General features: G+C 44.5%; 1 protein-coding gene across 2 annotated transcripts in view; it reads left to right on the top strand.

Annotated features, from left to right (window-relative positions):
- Positions 1–835: 835 nt before the first annotated feature.
- The window catches only part of PIK3AP1 (phosphoinositide-3-kinase adaptor protein 1), a 114,609-nt gene continuing 92,936 nt past the window's right edge, over positions 836–22,508 (top strand). The window contains exons 1-2 of one of the 2 annotated variants that reach the window (XM_021699859.1): positions 836–898; positions 10,023–10,439. In XM_021699859.1, the coding sequence (XP_021555534.1) occupies positions 886–898; positions 10,023–10,439 (430 nt within the window). In that variant the 5' untranslated portion in view covers positions 836–885. Of the gene's footprint in view, positions 899–9,763; positions 9,861–10,022; positions 10,440–22,508 lie in introns of those variants that run through there. The other variant, XM_021699858.1, reaches the window with a different exon arrangement.

The raw sequence follows: 22,508 nt of genomic DNA, 5'->3' as shown, positions 1-22,508 counted from the left end.
TAGGAGCAGGCAAAGGCAGAAGAGCAAAAAGCAGGCCTGTGAGTACAAGGGCCCATGGAGAGCTCTAGCTCTGGACTCAGGCCTGCTGGAACCATTTACTTCCTGTGGGCATCTGAGCAAGGGAGCAAGGCGTTGGCTTGTTTCTTCAGCTCACACATGAAGACACAATAGGTCCCACCTCAAAGGCAGAAAAGGTAATAACTGTATCATGCATTTATCATAGGAGATTATCTTTAGTGCTTATGTGCCATCAGGAGACCAGGTCCAAGGAATTACAGAAAAGTCACTGGAGGGTAATCAAGGGCAACGCCAAGCACCCTAGTCCAGGTGCCAGGGAAGGTGCTTCTTCCCCTTCCTGCCCCCTCCCCTTTCCTGCCCGGGTGGCGGCTCAGGGAGAAAGCCCCAGGGGAGGGGGAGATGGCTTGGCCAGCTGTGCTCAGATACACCCCCGCCCCAGGTCATAGAGGTCGGGCAGCTCCACCTTCTCCCTCCTTCCCCATCCCCTCCGCCTAGGGCTGCCCTTTGGTGGCCAGTCAGGCTGGTTTCGCCGGGGGTGGGGCGCACGTGGCGCGACGCCCCCTGCCTCCTGGCGACAGAGCAGCGGGGGCCGTGCGGGGAGCTGGCCGGCGGCTCGGCCGCGGTGGGGGTTCTCACTTCCCCTCCCCAACGGCCGCGGGTGCAGGTGCCGCGGGCCGTGCCCCGCAGGCGGGGCGGGTCCTGTGGACACGCCCCCGCGGCCAGTCCTCGCAGCCCGTCGGGAGGAAGCGCCAGAGCAGCGGCTGGTGCTGCGCGGAGCCCGGCCCCGCTGCCGCCCCGCGCCCCGGGACGCCGCCGGGCCCGGCCCCGCGCACGCAGCTAGCGGGCAGGTGAGCTGCGCCCCGCGCCATGGCAGCCTCAGGTGCGTAGGCGGGCCCGGGCCCCTCTCCCGAGCCTCCCCGCTGGCTCGCCCTCTCGCCCACCGCAGCCGTCCGAGCGCTCGCCCGCTCCCGGCTCTGCGTCTTCCGCGCGGGATCTGTGCGCTTTCTGCTCTTTCCCGCTTTCCCGCTTCCCCGGCGCAAACCTCCCGCCCCAGTTTTCCCACGCCCCCCTTCCCAGCCTGTCGCGCGATTCTCTTCTGCCCCCGCCTGCACCTCCCCTGTACCTCGTCTTCTAAGTCTCCTTTCCTCTCTCCGACTGGCTCTAGTTGCTTCTGAGGGTCCTTTCCCCTGTTCTTCCAACTCTGTGAACCGGGGTCCCGTGGAAACAAGGCGGAGCGCCGACTTGTCGGCTTCTGGGAAATGCTTCTCTTAGGGCCCCATTGGACCAATAGGGGGCGCTCAGGCAGTCCCTGGTGGGCGCCGGGTGATCGCGGGCGGCCCTTGGGCCACCTTCGCAAGCCCCCTTCCTCTACCCATCCTAGGCTTTGTTTTTCATCTAGAATTTCGATAGAAATCTAGGAACACCATTCCGTTAGCTTTAGTTTTCTTACGTCTTTTGCAGAACTTTGGGTAGTGGGGAAAAGTGAAGGCCACTGGGTAATCTACCCATCGAAAGCTACCAGGAGTCCTGGGTTCTTGATTTGTCTTGGATTCTTTGGTTCATGGGTGTGTACACTTGCCAAAGTTACTCACTCTCTAAGATCCAGGACAAACCACGTAATAATGATGGTAATAGAGACAACTAAGGAGCACTTACTATGCACTATGATAGTTATTGTGCACATACATGTGCTCTCAGTGGTGACCAGGACAACCTGGTCTCTGCTCTCAGGGAGTTTACAGTCTTGTGCAAGAAAGCGATAAGTAGGGGCGCCTGGGTGGCTCAGTCGTTAAGTGTCTGCCTTCGGCTCAGGTCATGATCCCAGGGTCCTGGGATCGAGCCCCACATCGGGCTCCTTGCTCCTCAGGAAGCCTGCTTCTCCCTCTCCCACTCCCCCTGCTTGTGTTCCCTCTCTCGCTGTGTCTCTCTCTGTCAAATAAATAAAATCTTAAAAAAAGAAAAAAAAGCGATAAGTAAACAGGGAATTACTAGGTGAGAAAATTAGAGTTACTGTATTTGCAAGTGGGCTTACTTGTATTTTCCTCACCCATTTTCTGATGTTTTAGTAGAGATAACATGTATAAACAGGATGTAAACGTCTCTTGAAAACTAAAATCTAGTTAGCCAGTAGAAGATACTGTTCTTGAAGGATGTGGGCAGATCCTAGAATGAAGAGCCAACTGTCCCCATATCCCCTGAGGTCTATGGGGCAGTGTGCGGGGGTTGGGGGGTTGTTGGGGGTGAGAGGGTTGTTGGGGGTGGGGTGTGAGGGGTGGGGTGTGGAGAAGGTCAATGGTAAGAGTTCTATTAGCTTTGGTAATACAGGCTCATTCTTTAAAGGGAATGGGAAAGTAGCTAGTTTTAGCCTTGTGGCTCTCAAGCGGGGCTCTGGAGGTTAGAAGAAGCTGTATTGTGCTAAGAGTAGGCTTATAGTCCACACGTTCCGTTCAAAAGCTGAAGCAGAGTTATGTAGAGGAAATTCATTCAGCAAATATTTATTGCATGCCTACTGTTTCTAGGCACTGTTCTAGGTGTCAGGTATATATTCAGCAATCAAAACAGACATAAGCTACTTACCCATGGAGTTTATGGAATATGGGGGAGGGCAGGCAATATGCTTGATAAGGAAATTCACAATAAGTGCATTGGGAAAGCAGTAGAGGGGGTAGAGGGGGTTGGGTTTACAATTTTATTTTATTTTTTAAAGATTTTCTTTGTTTATTTTTACGAGAGAGAGAGAGAGAGAGAGGGAGAGAGCAAGCAAGCATGAGTCGAGGGGAGGGGCAGAGGCAGAAGCAGACTCCCCGCCGAGCAGGGAGCCTGATGCAAGACTTGATCCCAGGACCCTGGGATCATGACCTGAGCTGAAGGCAGACCCTCAACCAACTGAGCCACCCAGGTGCCCTGGGTTTATAAATTTAAAGAAGGTGGCCAGATTAGGCCTCATGGAGAAAGGAACATTTGAGTGAAGATCTGAAAGGTTATGTGGGGGGGAACAGTGCTCCATTCAGAGGAACAGTAAATGGGTGTATATGGTATATTTAAGGATCAGGGAGCAGGTGGTAGAGTAGGTGGGTGACTGGGGGGAAGTAGGAGATGAGGTTGGTGAAGCTCCCACCTCTTTCCATGGCTGAGAACAGGCTCTGGCTGTTAAGTGCAAGAAACAGCAAACTGGGAGAGCCTTTGGACAGAGGAGACAGAGAAAACCACCCTCGTCTAGTGTCCTGTGTGTATGACTCCAGTAGGGCATGGCGGAAGGGGCTAGAAGAGTGTGCTTCCATTCAGATGGGGACTCGAGCACAGTGGCCAAACTGGGGCTATTTATGGGCTCTGTAGTGGCTTCTGCCGATGTCTATAATGGTTAGGGCTGTCACACCCTCCTGCTGTCAGCATGCGCTGTGGCGAGACACCGCTTTAGGTCCTTCAAGTGGGAGCTGGGCCTCTGAGGTCCCTGAGGCCCTCTGAGGTCTGGAGGTGCAAGGGCCCATGGTGGCAGTGAGAATACCTCTTGACAAGATATGAGAGGGTGTGGAGTCACCTAGGTCATCCTTCCATGTGATCTTCTGCTTCTCAACTTCTTCCTCCCTCTTCCTCCCTTCCCCCTCCTCCTCCTTTTTCTTATTTTAAACAGTTTTATTCAGATATAATTCACATACCATACACTTTGCCCACTTAAAGTATACAGTTAAAAACAAAACAAAAACAAAAAGTATACATTCATTGTTTTTTTAGTATCTTCACAGATAGGTGCAGACCCCACCATGGTCCATTTGAGAACATTTTCATTACCTCAAAAAGAAACTCATTTTGAGAAATGAGTGAAGGGGGTATACATTTATGAAATAGAAATTTCTTTTAAAGAAAGAGAAAGAAACTGTATGCTTTGGCTATCACCCTCTTATTCCCTCCTCCTGCCCAGTCCTAAATTTTGCATCTGTGTCTGTAGATTTCCCTACTCAGGACTTCCATGTGAATGGGATCATATAGTATGTGGTCTTCGGTGTTTTCTTTCATATAACATAGCATTTTCAAAGTTTACCCAAGTTGTAGTATATGTCAGCACTTCATTCCTTTTTAAGGCTGAATTATGTGGTCTTTTAAAATTTCCTTTTGCTGAAGGATAAGCATTCAGATTTTATTTTTTTGAAAGACATCTTTTCTTATTGAAATCAAGGAGAATCTTGGCTCCCTGTTTTTGAAAGAGCGTGGCAAGCAAGATAAAATGAAATGGAATCAGCCTACCCTGGAATATTCTCTAGGTTCCTGATGGTATCTCTTGCATTTACACATGAGGGAGAGGAGACAAAGAAACCATAAGTGACTTCCCCAAGTGATTGCATCTGGGGCTGGGTGAACCACCACAATCCTTTCCTCCATGTGTCAGCCTTCAGATCTTTGAAGAAAGCTTGCATACCTTTTCTTGCCCTTTTTCTCCAAGGTTTCTCTTATCTCCAGATTTTTCTACCCATCCCTAGACTTAGAGGATAATAGGGTTTGAAGGTACATTTAATGTTTTGTGATCTGAACTCACATCTGATTCTTGAGGTCCCTCAATACTCCTGTCAAGTTTCTAAACTTGAAACCTTCAGAGTCTGGAAGTCCTTATGTGAGTCATTACTAGACCCCTCCCTATCCTAGTCACCTTCCCCTAGGGCACATCCCTCTTCAGTAGGGTGCTCAGGGCAGATGGATGGGGAACCAGAGTCACCTGCAGACTAAAGAAATGATCTGGGCTGGGGGTGGTTTGAAAAGCTGCCTGCCACTTCCTCCCTATTCTTTTCTCAGATGGATTCTGAATCTTTCTAAGGAAGCTTTTTTTCAGTCACTGTCTTTCTTTCTTTTTTTTTTTTTAAAGATTTTATTTATTTATTTGAGAGAGAGAGAATGAGAGACAGAGAGCATGAGAGGGAGGAGGGTCAGAGGGAGAAGCAGACTCCCTGCTGAGCAGGGAGCCCGATGCGGGACTCGATCCCGGGACTCCAGGATCATGACCTGAGCCGAAGGCAGTGGCTTAACCAACTGAGCCACCCAGGCGCCCCAGTCACTGTCTTTCTTAACCACCACCGTCACTCCCTGTTGCCCGCCCCCCCCCCCCCCCCCCGCTGTTACCCATTGCTTTCACCTATAGCCCAGTCTGTTCTTTAAGCTCTACAAGGACAAAGGCCCATTCTCATTTCTGTTTAGGATTTATGGATGCCTGTTGGTTCATGGATTTCATTTTTCTTTTTCTTTTTTAAAAGATTTCATTTATTTATTTGAGAGAGAGAACGAGAGAGAGCCTGAGCAGGGGGTAGGGGCAGAGGGAGAGGGAGAAGCAGACTCCCCACTGAGCAGGGAGCCAGACTGAGGGCTCCATCTCAGGACCCTGGGATCATGACCTGAGCAGAAGGCAGATGCTTAATGGACTGAGCCACCCAGGTGCCCGCATGGATTTCATTTTTCTTTTCTTTTTTTTTTTTTTTAATTTTTAAAATTTAAATTCAATTAATTAACATATAATGTATTATTGGTTTCAGAGGTACACGTCTGTGATTCATCAGTCTTATATATACCCAGTGCTCATTACATCACGTGTCCTCCTTAATGTCCATCACCCACATACCCCCTCCGCCACCCGCCTCCCCTCCAGCAACCCTCAGTTTGTTTCCTATAGTTAAGAGTCTCTTACGGTTTGTCTCTCTCTCTGGTTTCGTCTTGTTTTATTTTTTCCTCTTTTCCCCTATGATACTCTGTTTTGTTTCTTAAATTCCACATATCAGTGAGATCATAGATTTCATTTTTCTTAATAAACAAACTGGGAGAATTGATTTGGCACATGTGAGGAAATGACCTACAGTTACAGGCAGGGATTTGTCGTTAACAAAAGGGATGTCCCCACACAAGAGAGGGTTGCTGACAAAGTGTTTGGTCCTGTGTTATTCAGCATATCATGGAGGAACTTTAACTTCCACTTTGGAGCTTTTTTTAGAATTTCCCCAGCTTTCAGTTTCAGCAGTGGAGCAAAATTCAAGAAGGTGATAGATTTCATTGTCCTCATTTACACTGAGGCAAAATTTGCTTAGACTTAGTATACTGGTCTCAAGTCACACCACAAGTGGGTGACCAAGTAGGTTGTCATATTAATGAGTCTTGAGGCACTAACCACTTCGTTTTCAAGTACTTTTGCTCAAAGGAGTTGGGGGGCGGGTGTCAAATTTAACACCAGAACCCCAGGAATGAGACGTTTTCAATGTTTTCCGTACAGAAGAGGCTAACCCTTTAAGTGTTTTTTTAAATTTAAATTGTATTTTAAAGTTTTTATTTTAGAAGTTTTAGATTTATTGAAAAACTGAAGATATTAGAGTTCTCATATATTCCACACCCAGTTTCCCTCATTATTAATAATTTGCACTCTCTTTGATGGCTAGAGGTCTTTAATGCCCAGCGGATGTTGTATGGTGCTGTTAACAGAAGAACAGGTCGTGTTGAGGCAGGATCCAGGGTGAAATGAATACTCACTCCCTCAGTGACCCCGAACTTGTCATTTGAAATTGTTGGTTTGCTTTGCTTTGGGTCACTGTCTCCTCATAAAAGTGGTATACATCGCTCACGGCCACATGTCAGGGCATTCTAAAGTTGCTGCTTTCCTGCTAAGTCAGTCATTGTTCCAAGATCTGAGCTGCTTTCTTAAGAGTACTTATTATGCTCTTGGAAATACTCTTCTCTCTTCCTTATTTCTTTACCATCTATTGAAAACATCCCCGGGGCACCTGGGTGGCTCAGTAGTTAAGCGTCTGCCTTCAGCTCAGGTCATGATCCCAGGGTCCTGGGATCGAGCCCCGCATCGGGCTCCCTGCTCGGCCGGAAGCCTGCTTCTCCCTCTCCCACTCCCCCTGCTTGTGTTCCTGCTCTCGCTATCTCTCTCTGTCAAATAAATAAATAAAATCTTTGAAAAAAAAAAAAAAGAAAGAAAACATCCCCAATGGCTTCATCACTAATGTGTGGGACCACAGCCAGCCTTCTCTGAGATCTTATTCTCCTTCCAGCCCATTTGTAAAAATTGTTGACATGATATTTGCTAGTATATTTGTTGGTATAGGTAGGGAGTGTTGGTGGCTACTGCTTTTTACTTTTGCACTTTTAACTGAATTCTAAGCACAGATTGCTAACATTACACCCTTACTATTATAATGCACTATAAAGTCTTGTACATTGCCTACCTGGTGGGCCAAGCTCATGCACACTCATGTGCATTAACACTTTACATTTAGAAGAACATTCACCTCTGAGGATAAACCAACTATGTAGAAAAGAGGGGCAGAAAGAAGGTAAACATATTCTGATGCCTTAACTCTACTTTTCTCAGTATGAGCTCCATAGTTGTGTTGCTTGGCCAATCTTGTTCCTTCCATAGTCCTGAAATTATTTCTCCATTGAAGTACAAAGAACTGTTACATGGGGGCGGGGGGGGGGCGGCGCGGAGATCAGCAAAGATTTTATTTTATGGAAGGCTGCAACACTGCCTTCCATACATTAAAATTTTGCCTTTAATCTGCTTAAACTTTGGGACCAGTGTAAGCAGCCTAAAATGGACTGTTTTAGTCACAGTTGAACTAGACCATGCTCAGAATTGAGTTTTCTGCAGAGCCACGAAGGCCGTGGTGTCATCAGAATTGCTGATTGCCTCCTCCCCCACCCCATATTACCTTCTAAAACTGATTTCTTTTAAAATTTGCACACCTCCCCTTCTAAAGTACTCCCCGGCTGTTCAATGTGCTCCTACTGAGAGCCTATTGGGTTTTTTTTTTTTTTTTTTTTTTTTTAAAGGTTTTTTTTTTTTTTTTAAGATTTTATTTATTTATTTGAGAGACAGAATGAGAGAGAGAGCACATGAGAGGGGGGAGGGTCAGAGGGAGAAGCAGACTCCCTGCTGAGCAGGGAGCCCGATGTGGGACTCGATCCTGGGACTCCAGGATCATGACCTGAGCCGAAGGCAGTCGCTCAACCAACTGAGCCACCCAGGCGCCCCCCTATTGGGTTTTATATTAGCCCTGGATTAGGGCTCCAGTAAAACAGAGACTCCAAAAAGAAACTCCAAACTTTTTTTTTTATTTGCTATTTTTAAAAATTTGGTAATATTATCCCTGGGGAAATCAGAACTGTGTTGGGTTTACATATTATATGTCATTGTTTTTACTTTGAATATGGTGGAAGATGGGATAGGAAGGGGGAGTCCTCCCATGATGTTTTCAGAGTTTACAGCCTCAGGTCTTGACCCCAGTCCTGCCTCCAACCTTTTTGCTAGGAACTACTCAGTGAAATGTGGTCCAGGGGTGGTGTTTAATTGTGACAATCCACAACTTTCATGATTCCCAAGCTTCACCAGACTTGAGCGGCTTCCTTCTTTGAGTGGGAGGAAGGATCCTTCTTGTATTGTGCCGACGTGTGGAGACTCCTCTGCGCTCACCCCTTCCAAGGCACGAAGGACAGTTTGTTGAGCTGGTGGGAGATGAAGCCTCCTCTAACAGTAATAACAGGTGTGTTAAGAGCCAAGCTTCTTTGAACTGTGATAATTGGAAGATATGCTTTATTACTCGTAAGATTCTTGACCGAATCCCTGATGGGAGGCAGCAGGTGGACTGGTGGTGGGGGAACTGCACAGGGGACCAGGGGACAAGCCTGAGTTTCAGTCCCGGCTTAGTGACTAGTTTGCTGAGTGTGAATTTGAGTCCCTTCATCTTCCCAGATGAAATGTTTCTTTTATCTGTAAATGAGGACTTTGGGCCAAGTGAGCCCCCAAAGCTCTTTTTAACTCACTGCTTCTCTGAGGCTTTGGACTGTTTCTGGCACTTATGCTTTATGAGAAGAAGAAGAAAGCCTATGTCCCAGCACAGGTGAGGTGAGGGACACCCTCCCAATGGTATTATGGAGATCAAAGCATTAAGTCACCCACAGCTGCTGCTAACATTCATGCATTGTTTCTCTTACTGTGTGGATGAGGACTCCAGCTACCAATTAGTGAGAGCTTACCACATGCCAAGCGCAGTGCTTAGCACGTTATATGAAATATCTAATTTTTTTTTAAAGACTTTATTTATTTATTTATTTATTTTTTATTTTTTTATTTTTTTTAAAGATTTTATTTATTTATTTGACAGAGAGAGACACAGCGAGAGAGGGAACACAAGCAGGGGGAGTGGAAGAGGGAGAAGCAGGCTTCCCGCCGAGCAGGGAGCCTGATGTGGGGCTCGATCCCAGGACCCTGGGATCATGACCTGAGCCGAAGGCAGACGCTTAACGACTGAGCCACCCAGGCGCCCCTGAAATATCTAATTTAATGCTCACAAAACACTGATAAATTTTGCCATTATATTTCCATTTCCTGATGAGTAAACTGAGGTTTAGAATATTTAAGTAACTTGCCTAAGGTTACACAGCTAATAATTCACAGAGCCAAGATGCTAACTCTGGCCACCTGATTCAGTACCTGTGCTTATAATCACTGTATTTGGGAAAGAGCCAGGTTCTGGGGCCAAAGTGTCTGAGTTCAGATTCTGACTCTGTCACCACGGGTAAATTATGTACCCTGCCAAACCTCCGTTTTCTCGTCTTTCAAACGGGGCTAATAGTATTCTCTACCTTATCAGGTTGCTGCGACGATTAAATGGGCTTACTAGGCAGTGTGCTTGGAAGAGCATCTGGAACATAGTAAGCTCTATATAAGGTGCTTGCTGTTGCTCTCATCATCATCATCATCATCTTATCCGGCGTCAGCTGTGGGTGGAAGAGCATGCCAGCAGAAGTGACAGCTTATGTAAAGTTCTGAAATGGCATGGCATCTTGGGGCAGAGGCAGGGAGACAGGTATGGCTGGACCAGAGCCTGGAAGCAGGGGAAGGGTTTGACAGCTCCGTCAAGATGGTGGGGGCCAGGACCCCTGTCTGGATGGTTTGTCGTGCAGGTCGTGTGAGCCCCAGAAGGAGCAGGTGTGTTAACATGCTTCTTCTCTGCCTTGTTCTTGCTCAGGGGCGGTTGGAAGATGCGACATCCTCATCGTCTATGGCCCGGATGCCAAGGAGTGGTGCCAGTACCTCCAGGACCTCTTTCTGTCCAGTCGGCAGGTGCGGAGCCAGAAGACGCTGACTTACAGGCTGAGCCCTGACGCCTCCTTCTCGGCCAAGGACCTGAACTTCTTCCTGAGCTCCCGCTGCGTCGTCGTGCTGCTGTCTGCCGAGCTGGTGCAGTGCTTCTGCCAGCCGGCCCTGCTGCCCCTGCTGCAGAGAGCCTTCCACCCTCCCCAGCGCGTGGTGCGGCTGCTCTGCGGGGTGCAGGACGGCCCAGAGTTCCTGGACTACTTTCCGGACTGGGTGCACTGGCAGGAGCTCACCTGTGACGACGAGCCCGAGACTTACGTGGCAGCGGTGAAGAAGGCCATTTCCGAAGGTAAGGGTGTCTTCTCAAGGAAAGATAAGCAAGCCCTAAAAAAAAAAAAAAAAAAAAAGACTCATCCAGGCCACAAGCGTTTCAGGTGAGGCGGCTTTCAAACCTGTGAGCCGCTTCCATTTTATCATCAGGGCCCTTAAGATTTTTGTGGAAAAATGTGTCACTTTGGACAACATGTTTATAGAGAAATACCCCTCTTCTCTATTTCCCAGTAGCCGAGCTTCTGTCTTTTGCCCTGTTTCTCCTTTTAAAGTGGGAAGATTCTGGTCCCCTCTGCCAGGGCTCCTGACTTCAGTGGCCCCAGGAAGTGTGACATACACTCTGATGAACAGTAGCGGAAGATGCGTTCTGGGATGGAGGCATGTCACAGCTCTTCTTCCTCTTTTGCTTTCTATTTTTGCCTCACTGTGGGCTATGAGTGGGCTCTGTGTTTATCACTGTTCTCTCGCCGTTTGAGATCTTACATACCTGATGCCAGCCAAGAAGCCTGGACAGTTATGGGTTGATTTAACGGTGCTCAATTATCCCTGCTGGGACTCGGGCCTTAATTGGGCTCATCCACCCCATCTCATCTGATGAACTGAATCAAGAATTCACTAATTCCCACTGAGCTTAAAAAGCTGATGTAGCTTCCTCGATTCTTTTATCCAGCAATAGGCTGCTCTAAACCAATAAATATGACCAGATTTCTTAACATAGTGGGATCCTGGCTAATTTGTGATATAAATGACTAGTGTTAATATAAAAGATGTGTCACCTGGATAAGAGATTCTTCTAGGGTTTGCTTTTCTTTACTTCAGAAGAACACAGTGATAGAAAAAGCACATAATCCGATCCTGCATGATTGCTCTTCATTGCTTTAAGGGAGTTTTGATCTGCCTAAACTTACAAAGAACTGAAACACAAGTAGTTATGTCTGCGAATGGGCTTATGTCCCTGCTGTGGTCCATTATGATCTCATGGGCAGGCCCCTGTGACCCACCAGCCCGTCATTCAGGGCTCCATGCATATATTGTCACGTGCTGGCATCTTATGCTGCATGATCTGACAGATTGTTCTTTAAAATATTCCAGTGGTGTTATTTTTTTTTTATTTTTTTTAAATTAACATATAATATATTATTTGTTTCAGGGGAACAGGTCTGTGATTCCAGTGGTGTTATTAAAAAAAAATACATGATAGAAGGGATTCTTTTAGTATTGTTTCAGTGAGCCCAGTGTTTAGATGCCTGGGTAAATCGATCAATAATCATTTACTTTTTACTAAGGACTCTGGCTCCATATGCTATGAGCCTTTAGCTTCAAGGGTTTCCAAAAGAATGAAGTGTTTCACGGTGGTGTTTCTGTTCTGAGAACAAATAACCTGTCATCAGAAAGAGATTATTTTAATGGGAGATTAAAATAAGCTTCTTAGTGGAAACTCTGCAGTTCAGAATGAATGGGTTGGTAGGGACAAATGGAGTTCTAGAAAAGAGAAGGAAGAAGGATGGCTTACGGCGCCAATATAACTTTCTTATCTGGTGTTAGACTTACGGGCTTTGGGACTTGAGGGGTCTGTGTGAGCCAGGATGGCTTAGGTTTGCTTTTCAGGTACCCATAGCCATTGCCCTTGGTCGGCCCAGTAATGTGGTGCTGTATCTCCGGTTTGTATGCTGGGCAAACTTCCTTAACAAACTCCAGACTCAGAGTCTGGCAGTATGCCAAACAGAGCATTGACCAGGGGTAGGTACACTCCATGGTGCTAACTAGGTGCCCGGTATTGGGCAAGTCACTTATCCTCTTTGGGTTTCCGTTTCCTTCTCTGTAAGAGGCCAGAATAAGACTTGATCTAAGACACTCTGCAGGGTTGATAACCTATGATTGCCCAAGGCCAGAGAGTCTCAAACATTTCCGAAGCATCACCTTCTTTTCACCATTTCATACCTGCTTTGACTCCCAGGAAGCTTAGGGTTAAAACAATGTTTAAGAACAGTACTATCCCAAACTAGGTTTTTGATATGATTATACCCTTAGTTATATTCTCTATAACTTGTGATAATTTATCTTAATACTTTCCTTGTACACATGAGGTTTTCCTAAGGTGCCTCAAATAAAAGCAAAAAATAAAATTTTCATACACCCCACTAATACAACATGCCCTAGTCTCATTGAAATAAATACATAAATACATGAGACTTGTATCTTTGACTTTCTGTGTTAAGAAAGAAAATCCCAGTGGGAAATGTAATGGAAAATTGATAACAGGGTTGAATTAATGGTAGGGACAATAATTATGGGGTTACTGATTGTAGGGTTGTTGAAAGTTATAGGGAGACAAATTTCAGGAAACCTTTCTAACAGAGCGTGCAAAGATGGAACAGATTGCCTTTGGAGGTGGTGAGTTCCACAACCCTGGAAATATGTGAGTGGAGACTGTTGATGTGGCCTAAAGGGATTCAGCTTTGGAGCTGTGGCTGGGCCATGTGAACTTCACAGCCTCTTGACCATAAAATTCCCTTACATTAAATTCCTCTTTTTCACCAGGAACACATTTCTTCTTTCTTTTTTTTTTTTTTAAGATTTTATTTATTTATTTGGTGGGGGGTGTGGCGCAGAGAGAGAAGGAGAGAGAGAATCCCAAGCAGACTCCGCACTGAGCGCAGAGCCTGACACGGGGCTTGATCCCACAACCCTGAGATCATGACCTGAGCTGAAATCAAGAGTCAAACACTTAACAGACTAAGCCACCCAGCCAGGCGCCCCCAGGAACACATTTCTATTGTGAATCTAGTCTTCCTCCTTCACCAGGTCTCCCTGGGGTTTCTAACTTTCCCCTGAAGAAATATTGGTCATGTTCCTACTATGACCTCAGCAGAAAGTAGCAGGAAAAGAAGACCTCAAGTTGTAATCTATGTAATCTTTAAAAATGGTTAAGCTCCCAGCATATTTGTATATATGTATTTTTTCTTAACATTGAGGTACCTTTTGGAAAAACATGACTACTCGATAAGATATTCACTGAGACCATTTGAAATTTAGGCTAAATTTTAGAACATTTAAAACTTAAAGCTTAAAGATCAAAAGCTTTAGAGAGCAGAGCTGGTAATAAGGTAATTATTCCAGAAACTTAAAGTAAATGGGGTTATAGATAGTCAATTATACTTCTTTTGCTGCTACATTATCTAAACAAGTGATTCTCAAACTTTCCTATGTTCAGGAGGACGTGGGGATCTTGTCAGTATATGCACATTCTGACTCCGTAGATCTGGGTGGGGCCCAAGATTCAGCATTTCTTTTTTTTTGTTTTTTATTTTATTTATTTATTTGAGAGAGGGAGAGTGTGAGAGAGAGATCATGAGCAGGGGGGAGGGGCAGAGGGAGAAGCAGACTTCCCGCTGAACAGGGAGCCCGATGCGGGACTTGATCCCAGGACCCTGGGATCATGACCTGAGCTGAAGACAGACGCTTAACCGACTGAGTCACCCAGGCGCCCAAGATTCCACATTTCTAACAAGTTCCCAGGTGATGCTGATGCTGCTGATCAAGGGTCCATTGAGTATGTGAGCAAGGGTCTCAGCCCCCCTTCCTTTGCCAGGTCAGTGGTCATGTCTCTCTGTAGTGTGTGGACCATTTTCTCCAGTCTCCATTTTTCTGGAAGTAGAGGCACCATCACATCAGAGTGACTCCTGGATACCTGTCAGTTTAGGTATAAAATTAGGCCAGTGTTTGGTGCTTAGGCCAACAGACTTCAGGGCTGGGTTCCTGAGTTCTCTTCCCTGCCTCTACTCACAGATTCGATGTGTGAGCTCTGGCAACTTTTAATCTCAGTTTTCCAGAAGTAAATGGTCCTGACATTAGAGTAGGGTTATACTTCCATCACAATCCTTACTGCTGCTTCACTTGATAATGAATTACTCTTCCACTAAAAAGTGTTTTGGAGGTTTTATTTTATTTCCCACCCCCTCTCCAAATTTGTCAGCTACCTTAAAATGGAGCAGATGTTTTAATTAGAGTCTTTAGTGTGTTGGAGCAGGCAGCTTGCTTCCCAAGATCTTCATCTGTAAAATGATGGGGTTGGACTACATGATTTGGAAGGTTTCTTCCAACCCCCAGCACTGTAATATATCATTATAAGTTATCCAAGAAGATGGCAAATTACTCTGAACACTTGAATTGATTGTTTAGTTCCAAAATGTCTACGGTGATATATACTCAGTGCATAGAACACTGTACTATTGTTCTGGATTTTTTTTTTTAATTTGTTGGGTGATTATTTTAAAATAAGGAAGTGAGAAAAACCCAGGTACAGCATAGAAATTATTTCCTCTTTTTACTGGAGCTGCATTCTTTGCTGCAAATCTCCCTGGAATACAAAAATAGATTGTTAGTGTGTGTGGGAAAGGACTTGTTAGGTGATGCTGAGTTTTATTTCCAAAGTTCTCATCATTTTGTGTGTGTGTGTGTGTGTGTGTAGGGGGAAGTGAAGCATTAAACCTAATTCTTCTACTATTCAGTATTACACTGGAGAGCTCACCTGCTTTTTTTTTTTTTAAGATTATTTATTTATTTATTTGACAGAGACACAGTGAGAGAGGGAATACAAGCAGGGGGGAGTGGGAGAGGGAGAAGCAGGCTTCCCGCGGAGCAGGGAGCCCAATGCGGGGCTCCATCCTAGGACCCCGGGATTATGACCTGAGCCGAAGGCAGACGCCCAACCGACTGAGCCACCCAGGCGCCCCTCACCTGCTTCTTTATATGCATTGTTTTCCCTTTGCCTCCCTCTATCCTTCCCCATGCTCCTTGTACTTCAGAAGTTCCGATGGTACCCAAAATTATAGTGGATTTTGCCTTTTGTTCCCATGGGGAACATTTAGAGGGACATGCCCATGTCTGGCCTTCCTTTGTTGATGTGAATGTTCTAATCTGAATATTATATTGGAGTTTAGAAGAAAGAGAGTTAGATATTTAAAAATGCTTTCAACTCATCAAATGGATTCCAAAATCTTTTCCTAAATTTAAAAAGGAACATTTTTTTTTTTCTGAAATGAAGTAACATATGTTCATCATAATGTTTAAAAAAATACCTATAGGTTATTGCCAATTTTCCCTTCTTATAAATAATGTTGCAGTATATCTTTCTGCAGCTTTGTGCCTAAATCTTTGTGAATCTGTGGATTTCCCCAATCTTATCTCTGCAGAGCTCCTGGATATAGGGTGGCATCACTGCTCTGTGCATCTTTCTACCATCTCCCTATAACCTGAATCCAGCCATGGCCCCTCTTACTACAGTTTTTTGTTGTCGTAATTTAATTTTTTTCTTTCCCTTTATGCCTGACTAAGCCAATTATTTACATGTACAGTTTTTCTTGCAGACATATTCATGTGGAGAACTGCCCTGACAGAAAGAGCTAAAAATAACATGAATGCTTTTTGGCCATTAAGAGTAATGCAGTGGGCATTTTATGTGTGTTTATTACCCCCACGACCCTACGTGGGTAGATGTCTTTATTGTCATTCCTCAGACAAGAAAACTAAGTTTCAGAGAGTGTAAATGACTTGCACAAAGACGGGAGCAGCTCTCTTTGGAACTGAGGGCCTTCAGACTCTAGAATGATCTCCACGTTGCCTTGCTTTCTCCTAAGTCTCCACTCACTGCCCTTGTATTCCACGTGGAGACAAGAGGAATGAAGAAAGCTCGTGGAAGAAACAGGATGAGGGACGAGGAAGCTTCCCTGAGTTCTCTAGACCACTTTGTTTCAAGGGTAGGTGCGTGGGCTCCCGCCCCAGGCCCACTGAACCAGAATCTCAGGGGGGTTAGTCCCAGGAAAGTGAATTTCCACAAGGCTTGCTGTTGATTCTGCTGCACAGCTGTGTTCTGGGGGCTCTGCTCCTTGCCTGGTGCCCAGTCCCTCGGCTTTCTGCTTTGAGGAGCAGGCAGCAGCTCAGGCCCTGTGGGCTGTGATGAGGCGGGTCACGGGGCAGAGGTCCCAAGGGCTTGGAGCTTGGCCACGGCATGACTCGCTTCCACGTCACAGGGAGCAGCCCTCAGAGAAGGGGGGAGGGTCAGGCCCCTGTAGCAAAGGGGAAGTCACTGCGCCCTCCTTGCTCTCCTTCGTGCGGTGGCCTAACTGATGGTAAGTCAGTCACTTCTGGGGCTTCTGTGGTTCCCTGCAGAGGCTGAGGGGAGAATCTGACCTTTGCCTCTTGAAATGGGCTAGTTTTGCGCTGCTCTCCTGCCTCAAGGCCGTGGGCGTTTGGATCTGCGCTTTCTCTGCTGTGGGTTGACCACTCTGCATTTGGCTCCTGAAGGCTCCCTAAATGCCCCCTGCTGAAGGAGGCTTTCTTCAGTACATTTTAATTCCCTTTTTGCAATAATCTTTGATTTGGAGAAGAAGGTGCCCGGCTCGGATAGCTGAAATCCATCCTGCTGTTCATTAAAAAGCCACAGCCTCTCCCAGGGTCCTTTGGATTTCCCTTGCCAGGTGCCTTGACCGCCTTGTATGTAGCGTAAGGTAAGTTCACCCTCCTAGCTGCGCCTGAAACAATTAACAAGGGCAAATAGATTTTTGGGCCTGTGGAACTTTCCCCCTGAGGCCTCGGTGGCCCCCAGGATTATGAATTTTCCCACAGAGCTGTGAGCCCCAGGTGGCGCAGTGCAATTGGCTGCCCCTGCTGCTTCGTCAGCCACCCAGAGGTGGCCGCCTCCTCCCAGTTCATTAGCTTTTCTGTGGCCCCTCGAGGAAGATATCTGCAAGTCCCTTTGTCACCGTGGTGGGTTGGTGAGATGCAGTGAAGAGGGAATGATGAATGTTCAAGTTTCCATTCCTGGGAGAATCTGCTTTACACCAATCTTTGTCTCAATTTTCTATCACGCGCTGGGATGGAAACAGTAGATACAGGAATTTCACTTGTTAGTTTCTTACCCGGTTCTTTCGGTATTTTTTGCATCTTGCTTCTCCTGGAACTATTGGTAGTAGAGAATACTAGAACTCAGGAGGAACCTGACAAATGTTTTACCCTTTTCTGTAGATATTCTTTCATTTGGTCCATGCAGTTTTCCTGTAAGGAAGACCTTATTTTTATGCCCATTTTAAAGATGAGGAAAACAAGGCCTAGGCAGTTTCCATGACTTGTCCAAGGTCACACAGCTGTTTGTCCATAAAAGGATCAGGACAAGGGCCTCCTGCTATGCAGTCTAAGGCCTACTCATGGCCTTATCTACATACCAGAACCAGCTTTTCATCTGGTATGTATTCATTGGGCATCTACTGTTTCCAATGCCCTGTGCTGGGATAGAGCAGGGAAAGGACAGACATAGTCATTGCTGTAGTGGTGCCTGCCTACGTTCTGGAGCGGAGCTGTCCAAAAAAGTTCTGATGTGAGCCAGATATGTGGAATTTAAGGTTTTCTTGTAGCTGCAGAAAAAAAAAAAAAGTAAAAGGAAACAAGTGAGTTAATTTTCATAATATGGTTTACTTAAGCCAGTATATCTAAAATATTGTCACTTCAACATATAATCAATATAAATATTATCAATAAGATATTTTACATCTTTTTTTAATACCAAGTCTTTGAAACCTGGTGCATAGTTTACACTTAGAGAACACACTGCAGTTGTTCAATAGCCACCTGTGGCCAGTGGCTACCATATTGGACAGTGTAGATCAAGAAGGGTGCTCACTTTTTTTGAGAATTGGGTCCCTATCAATATTTAATACATTGACTGTCACATGTGTTAACAATATGCCTATCCTGGTTTCTCCATTCATTCATATATTTGGTCAGTAAGTCATTCAGAAAGTATTGAATGAGCATCTGTCTGACAGGTGCTGGCCTGTATATAATACCTCTTTATCTTTTTATTTCCTTTCTTCCCTTTCTATATTTTGTTAGCTATTTAGCTGTATTCCCAGGCTCCAGAAGTTCAGTGTCAGTTAAGACAAGATTAGCTTTGATTAACAATAGGATTTCTGTCCTTGAAATGACCAGTTTCTCATCTGGACCAGTGAGACTGAGCTCCTGGCTACCTAAGTGAAGACAATCAAACCAGGGTGCTTATAGATATATAATTTTAAAAAGTTATGTTTATACCAATATATGCATAGAGAGGTTTTTTTTCCTGGAAGGATACACAAGACGTTTTTGATAGTAGTTGCTTTTGGGTGGATGGAGGACTTTTTGTCTTAGACATTTCTCTGGTGTTTCTCTTTTTCTACTATGTTCACATTTTACTTTCAGTTAGGAATCTTAAAAGAGAAAAATGATGGAGTTGTGGGGATTTCAAGGATCTAGAGGAAGGAGTTGGGCTTTTACCCAGCTAATCCAAGTAGGTTGAATTCAGGTTAAATTCCTTTATATGAATTCCTTGGTGTTTTTCTTTTTTTTTTTTTTTTCCCTTGGCATTTTTCTCAGCCTCATGGGACTGATCTTCTGGGTAAGGGGGGGGATAGAGTATTGGTTTGTTTATTGCTCTGATGTCTGCACCTTCAGTCACTCCATCCAGGCTAATGCCTGCTACTTATCATTGAGTCATATTTTTACTCTTGTCAAATCAAATTTGGATTGATGTCTTCTTAGGGTGCCACAATCTTTATGACAAGAAATAAGAGAATATGGGTGTATATTTCACGGACTCTAACACTAACTGCTCTTGCCACCTTGGGCAAGTCACTCTGTATCCATTCTTGTCCTTTTTAAAAAGCTGGGAGGAATGTAAGTTGACTCATCTGAGACTTTTACAGCCAATGAAATTCCATGTGGTTCTACTGTGTGTGGTTTAACATGGCTTACATCACATTGCTGGGTCTTAATCTGATAGTTTTCAAAATTTCATCAAGGTATAGTGTTTTATTTCAGCTAACAAGTTCTCCTTCACAATAGAATTTTAAACAGAACCTTAAATGCCATCATAAAAGCTTCCGGTTTATGGACATTACCCCAAGTTTAGTCTTAGGAGAATATAACATGATGCCATTATCTGGGTGGGAATGAAAGAATGCACGGATTTAACATTTTACACGTACTGTTTATTATGGTCTGCGTGTAGACTTATGAATGTGAGTCTATAGGAAGATAATGGGGCAGGGGAAATGGGGGGCAAATATGCATGACAAAATGGGTCTGTTAATTTCCCTATTTTTACAGGATGTTTTGACAGCTTTTCAATTTAGTTTCCACTGCCATTCACATGACTGAGAGTGTGTCTGAGACGGCCAAGGAAATAGGATGATTTATGCTTTATATGACTCGTCATCTGCCCGTTGGAGAAATTACGGAAACCACAGTAGGCTTGTCATATGGACTTTTGAGAGGAAGACTTCCTAATTTAGCCATTTTGGTAAAATTTAGGCAAACAGTGGTTGATTGGTTTTCCAAGATACCGAGAAATGAACAAAATCAGTAATTGACAAAATTGCCTTTTCTGTGGGGGATAAACACTTGGAGGCTATTTTATTTTCACTATGTTTATGTTTTTTGAGAAACATAGACTATGTATTACACTAAAGTGTAAACTATGCTGATGTTTTATGCATGACAAATAGAATACAAATTCCCTATCACTCACAAGGTGCCCGGTAGATGGTGGTTGGATGGATGTCCACATGTGTGGGTGAATTCATGGATTGTTGTCCATTTTCCTTATTCTTGGTCCCGTTTTGAATGCTTCCATTGGAGGAGAGGAAGATATCCCTCTTATGAGTATCCTTCTTAGGGGTCCTATGCTGCTGGTGTCATTTGGATCATCAACCATTTCCATGGAGCAGGTTTGTCTTGTGTCATGTAGTCAGGATGTATCTAAAGAGAAACTTTAAGCTGATTCAGAGCAAGACAGGGTTGAATAGAGTACATCTTTTTTACTGTGTCCATACTTAAAAATGTACCAGGTATGACATCCTGTCCCCACAAAAGAATCAGTATGCTGTTATAAAAACTAACAGTCGGAATTGTTTGCTCCATGGGGGGTATGGGTAGGTCTGTTCGTAGCAGAGATTAAATTGGGTGTGTCTTCTTTAAAGGAGATCATTAAAGTGAAGACATCTGTAGAGTTCAAAAGAGACCTCTAGAATTGGCTTAGTCATTTTGGAAATTCCTTGGTACTTTTTCTTCTGGGTTTATGCCTTCTGCATATGTGTATCTTCCCTATCACTCTTACAAGTCTAGACTCATACCAGGTTCTGATTTAAAAGAATGCTGGTTGAACATACATATTTTGTCTGCCAAGTTGCCAGTTTCACAAACAGCCTGCTGGCTCTCTCTTGAACATCTGATAACACAGGAAATAGAGGGGAGGCTGATGATGAAATGAAAGTGCTCTAATTTTAAAATTGGACTAAATAAGTTTCCTTTTACATGTACAGTTGATGTTTGAGGCCATAGTTGTAGTTAAGGCTTACAGAAAGATAGACACCCATCAAAGCTAGCAGATAGAAAAATATTCATGTTAGCTGCTGACCCATTTTTTTTGAGCATGTAAAATGTGGGGAAACATTTCTGTTGCAGGATACGGATTTAGCATTCCTGATGGAGTCAACCTGTTTGTTCTGAAACAGATTACCCCTTTCATTTTCTAGGACTTTCTGAATATCATTTCTCAAAGCCTTGGTGTATAGCCAGAGGTCTCCGGTTGTAATTGTGAAGTGTTTTTGTGTTAGAAGTTTTTTGGGAAAAATGTTAATACCGAAAGAATTGTACACTCATTTGGCTGCCTAAGTGTTTATTTTTATTTTGTATTCACTTGGAAATCAGTGTCCCAGAGGTTGTAGAAACCCTTCATTAAACATTGTTTCCCCCAGTCCCTTCCATGGTCTAGGGTGTTCATGTGGTTATAACTTGTCCATACTCTGGAAACAACAGAGTCTCTGATGGGAGAATAGGGGCAGGGGAGCCAATGAGTCCACAGGATGGAGATATGGAATATTAACATTAGAAAAGGAAACTGGGATGATCTGGCCCTACCCCTGTACTTTAAAATGAACAAAGTGGGACCCAGAGGAATTTGAGGACTTACCAATGTTACACAATTAGTGGCAGAGATGAAACTTAATTTATGTTTATATTCAACAAATATTTATTGAGCTTATGGAGTGCTTGCCATGGGGGTGGCTCTCTGCAAGGTCCTGAGAAGATATGATGAAAAAGTCAACTTAATTCCTGCCCTTGCAAAGTTTATGTGTCTAGAAGGAGAAGGCCATTGAATCACCATTTGTCCCATTAATTACTTAATGCCAGGTATGTCCAGTGTTATGAGGCAGAAGTCTGAGAGCTCCTTTTGAATAATAAGGGGACCTGGGATATCCTAAGGTCCCCTTTGATAGTTCCTCATAGCATCAATTAAGGAAAGAGTGAGTTTCCCGAGCATCCACCTTGAAAAAGAGAAGAAAAGGTGTATCTTCCAGTGGTGGCAGAAGTTATGCACATGGTGGGGCACTTGGGTGGCTCTGTCGGTTAAGTTTTTTGATTTCGGTTCAGATCATGATCTCAGGGTTGTGAGAATGAGCCTTTTGCTGGGTGTGGGGCATGCTTAAGATTCTCTCTCCCTCTCCCTCTGCTCCTCCCCACTCTTCTCTCTCTTTCCCTGTCTCTAAAAAAAAAAGTTATGCATATGGTTACCTAATGATAACACAGCCCAGTTAACCATGGCTTTCAGGCACATGAGTCATTTTTCTCAGAGTAATGGTTAGACTGTCTAAAATTTTCGAGTAGCTTTATTCAAGCACTCTGTTTTAAAATGAGCATTTTGCTTCTTTCCTTAAATTTGAAGACAACAGTGATGTTAGGTGTATATGTTAGTATGTTCCCACAATTTCAAAGTTTCCCCTTCTACTTCATCTAAAGGTTTGTTGGTTAGAAGGGTGGGCTAAAGATAAGTTGGAAATTAATAAGGATCAATATAAAATTCAGCACAGGGTCCAAGAAAATAATCGAACAGTTGTACAAAACAGAGTGAAGGAATAAACATTTTAAGAGTAGCATTTGTAAGAAGATCTAGTGGTTTTAGTTGGAGGCGAGCTAAACATGGTCAACAGAGCAGTGTCCCCTTCAAAAACAGTAAATGTCACATGAAGGTTTATGAACAGAAGTATTGGGGTCA

The sequence above is a fragment of the Neomonachus schauinslandi genome, chromosome 6 (genome assembly GCF_002201575.2).
Source record: "Neomonachus schauinslandi chromosome 6, ASM220157v2, whole genome shotgun sequence".
Classification (NCBI taxonomy): domain Eukaryota; kingdom Metazoa; phylum Chordata; class Mammalia; order Carnivora; family Phocidae; genus Neomonachus; species Neomonachus schauinslandi.
Note: the sequence above shows the minus strand (reverse complement) of the source record. Positions and strands in the feature narration are given on the sequence as shown.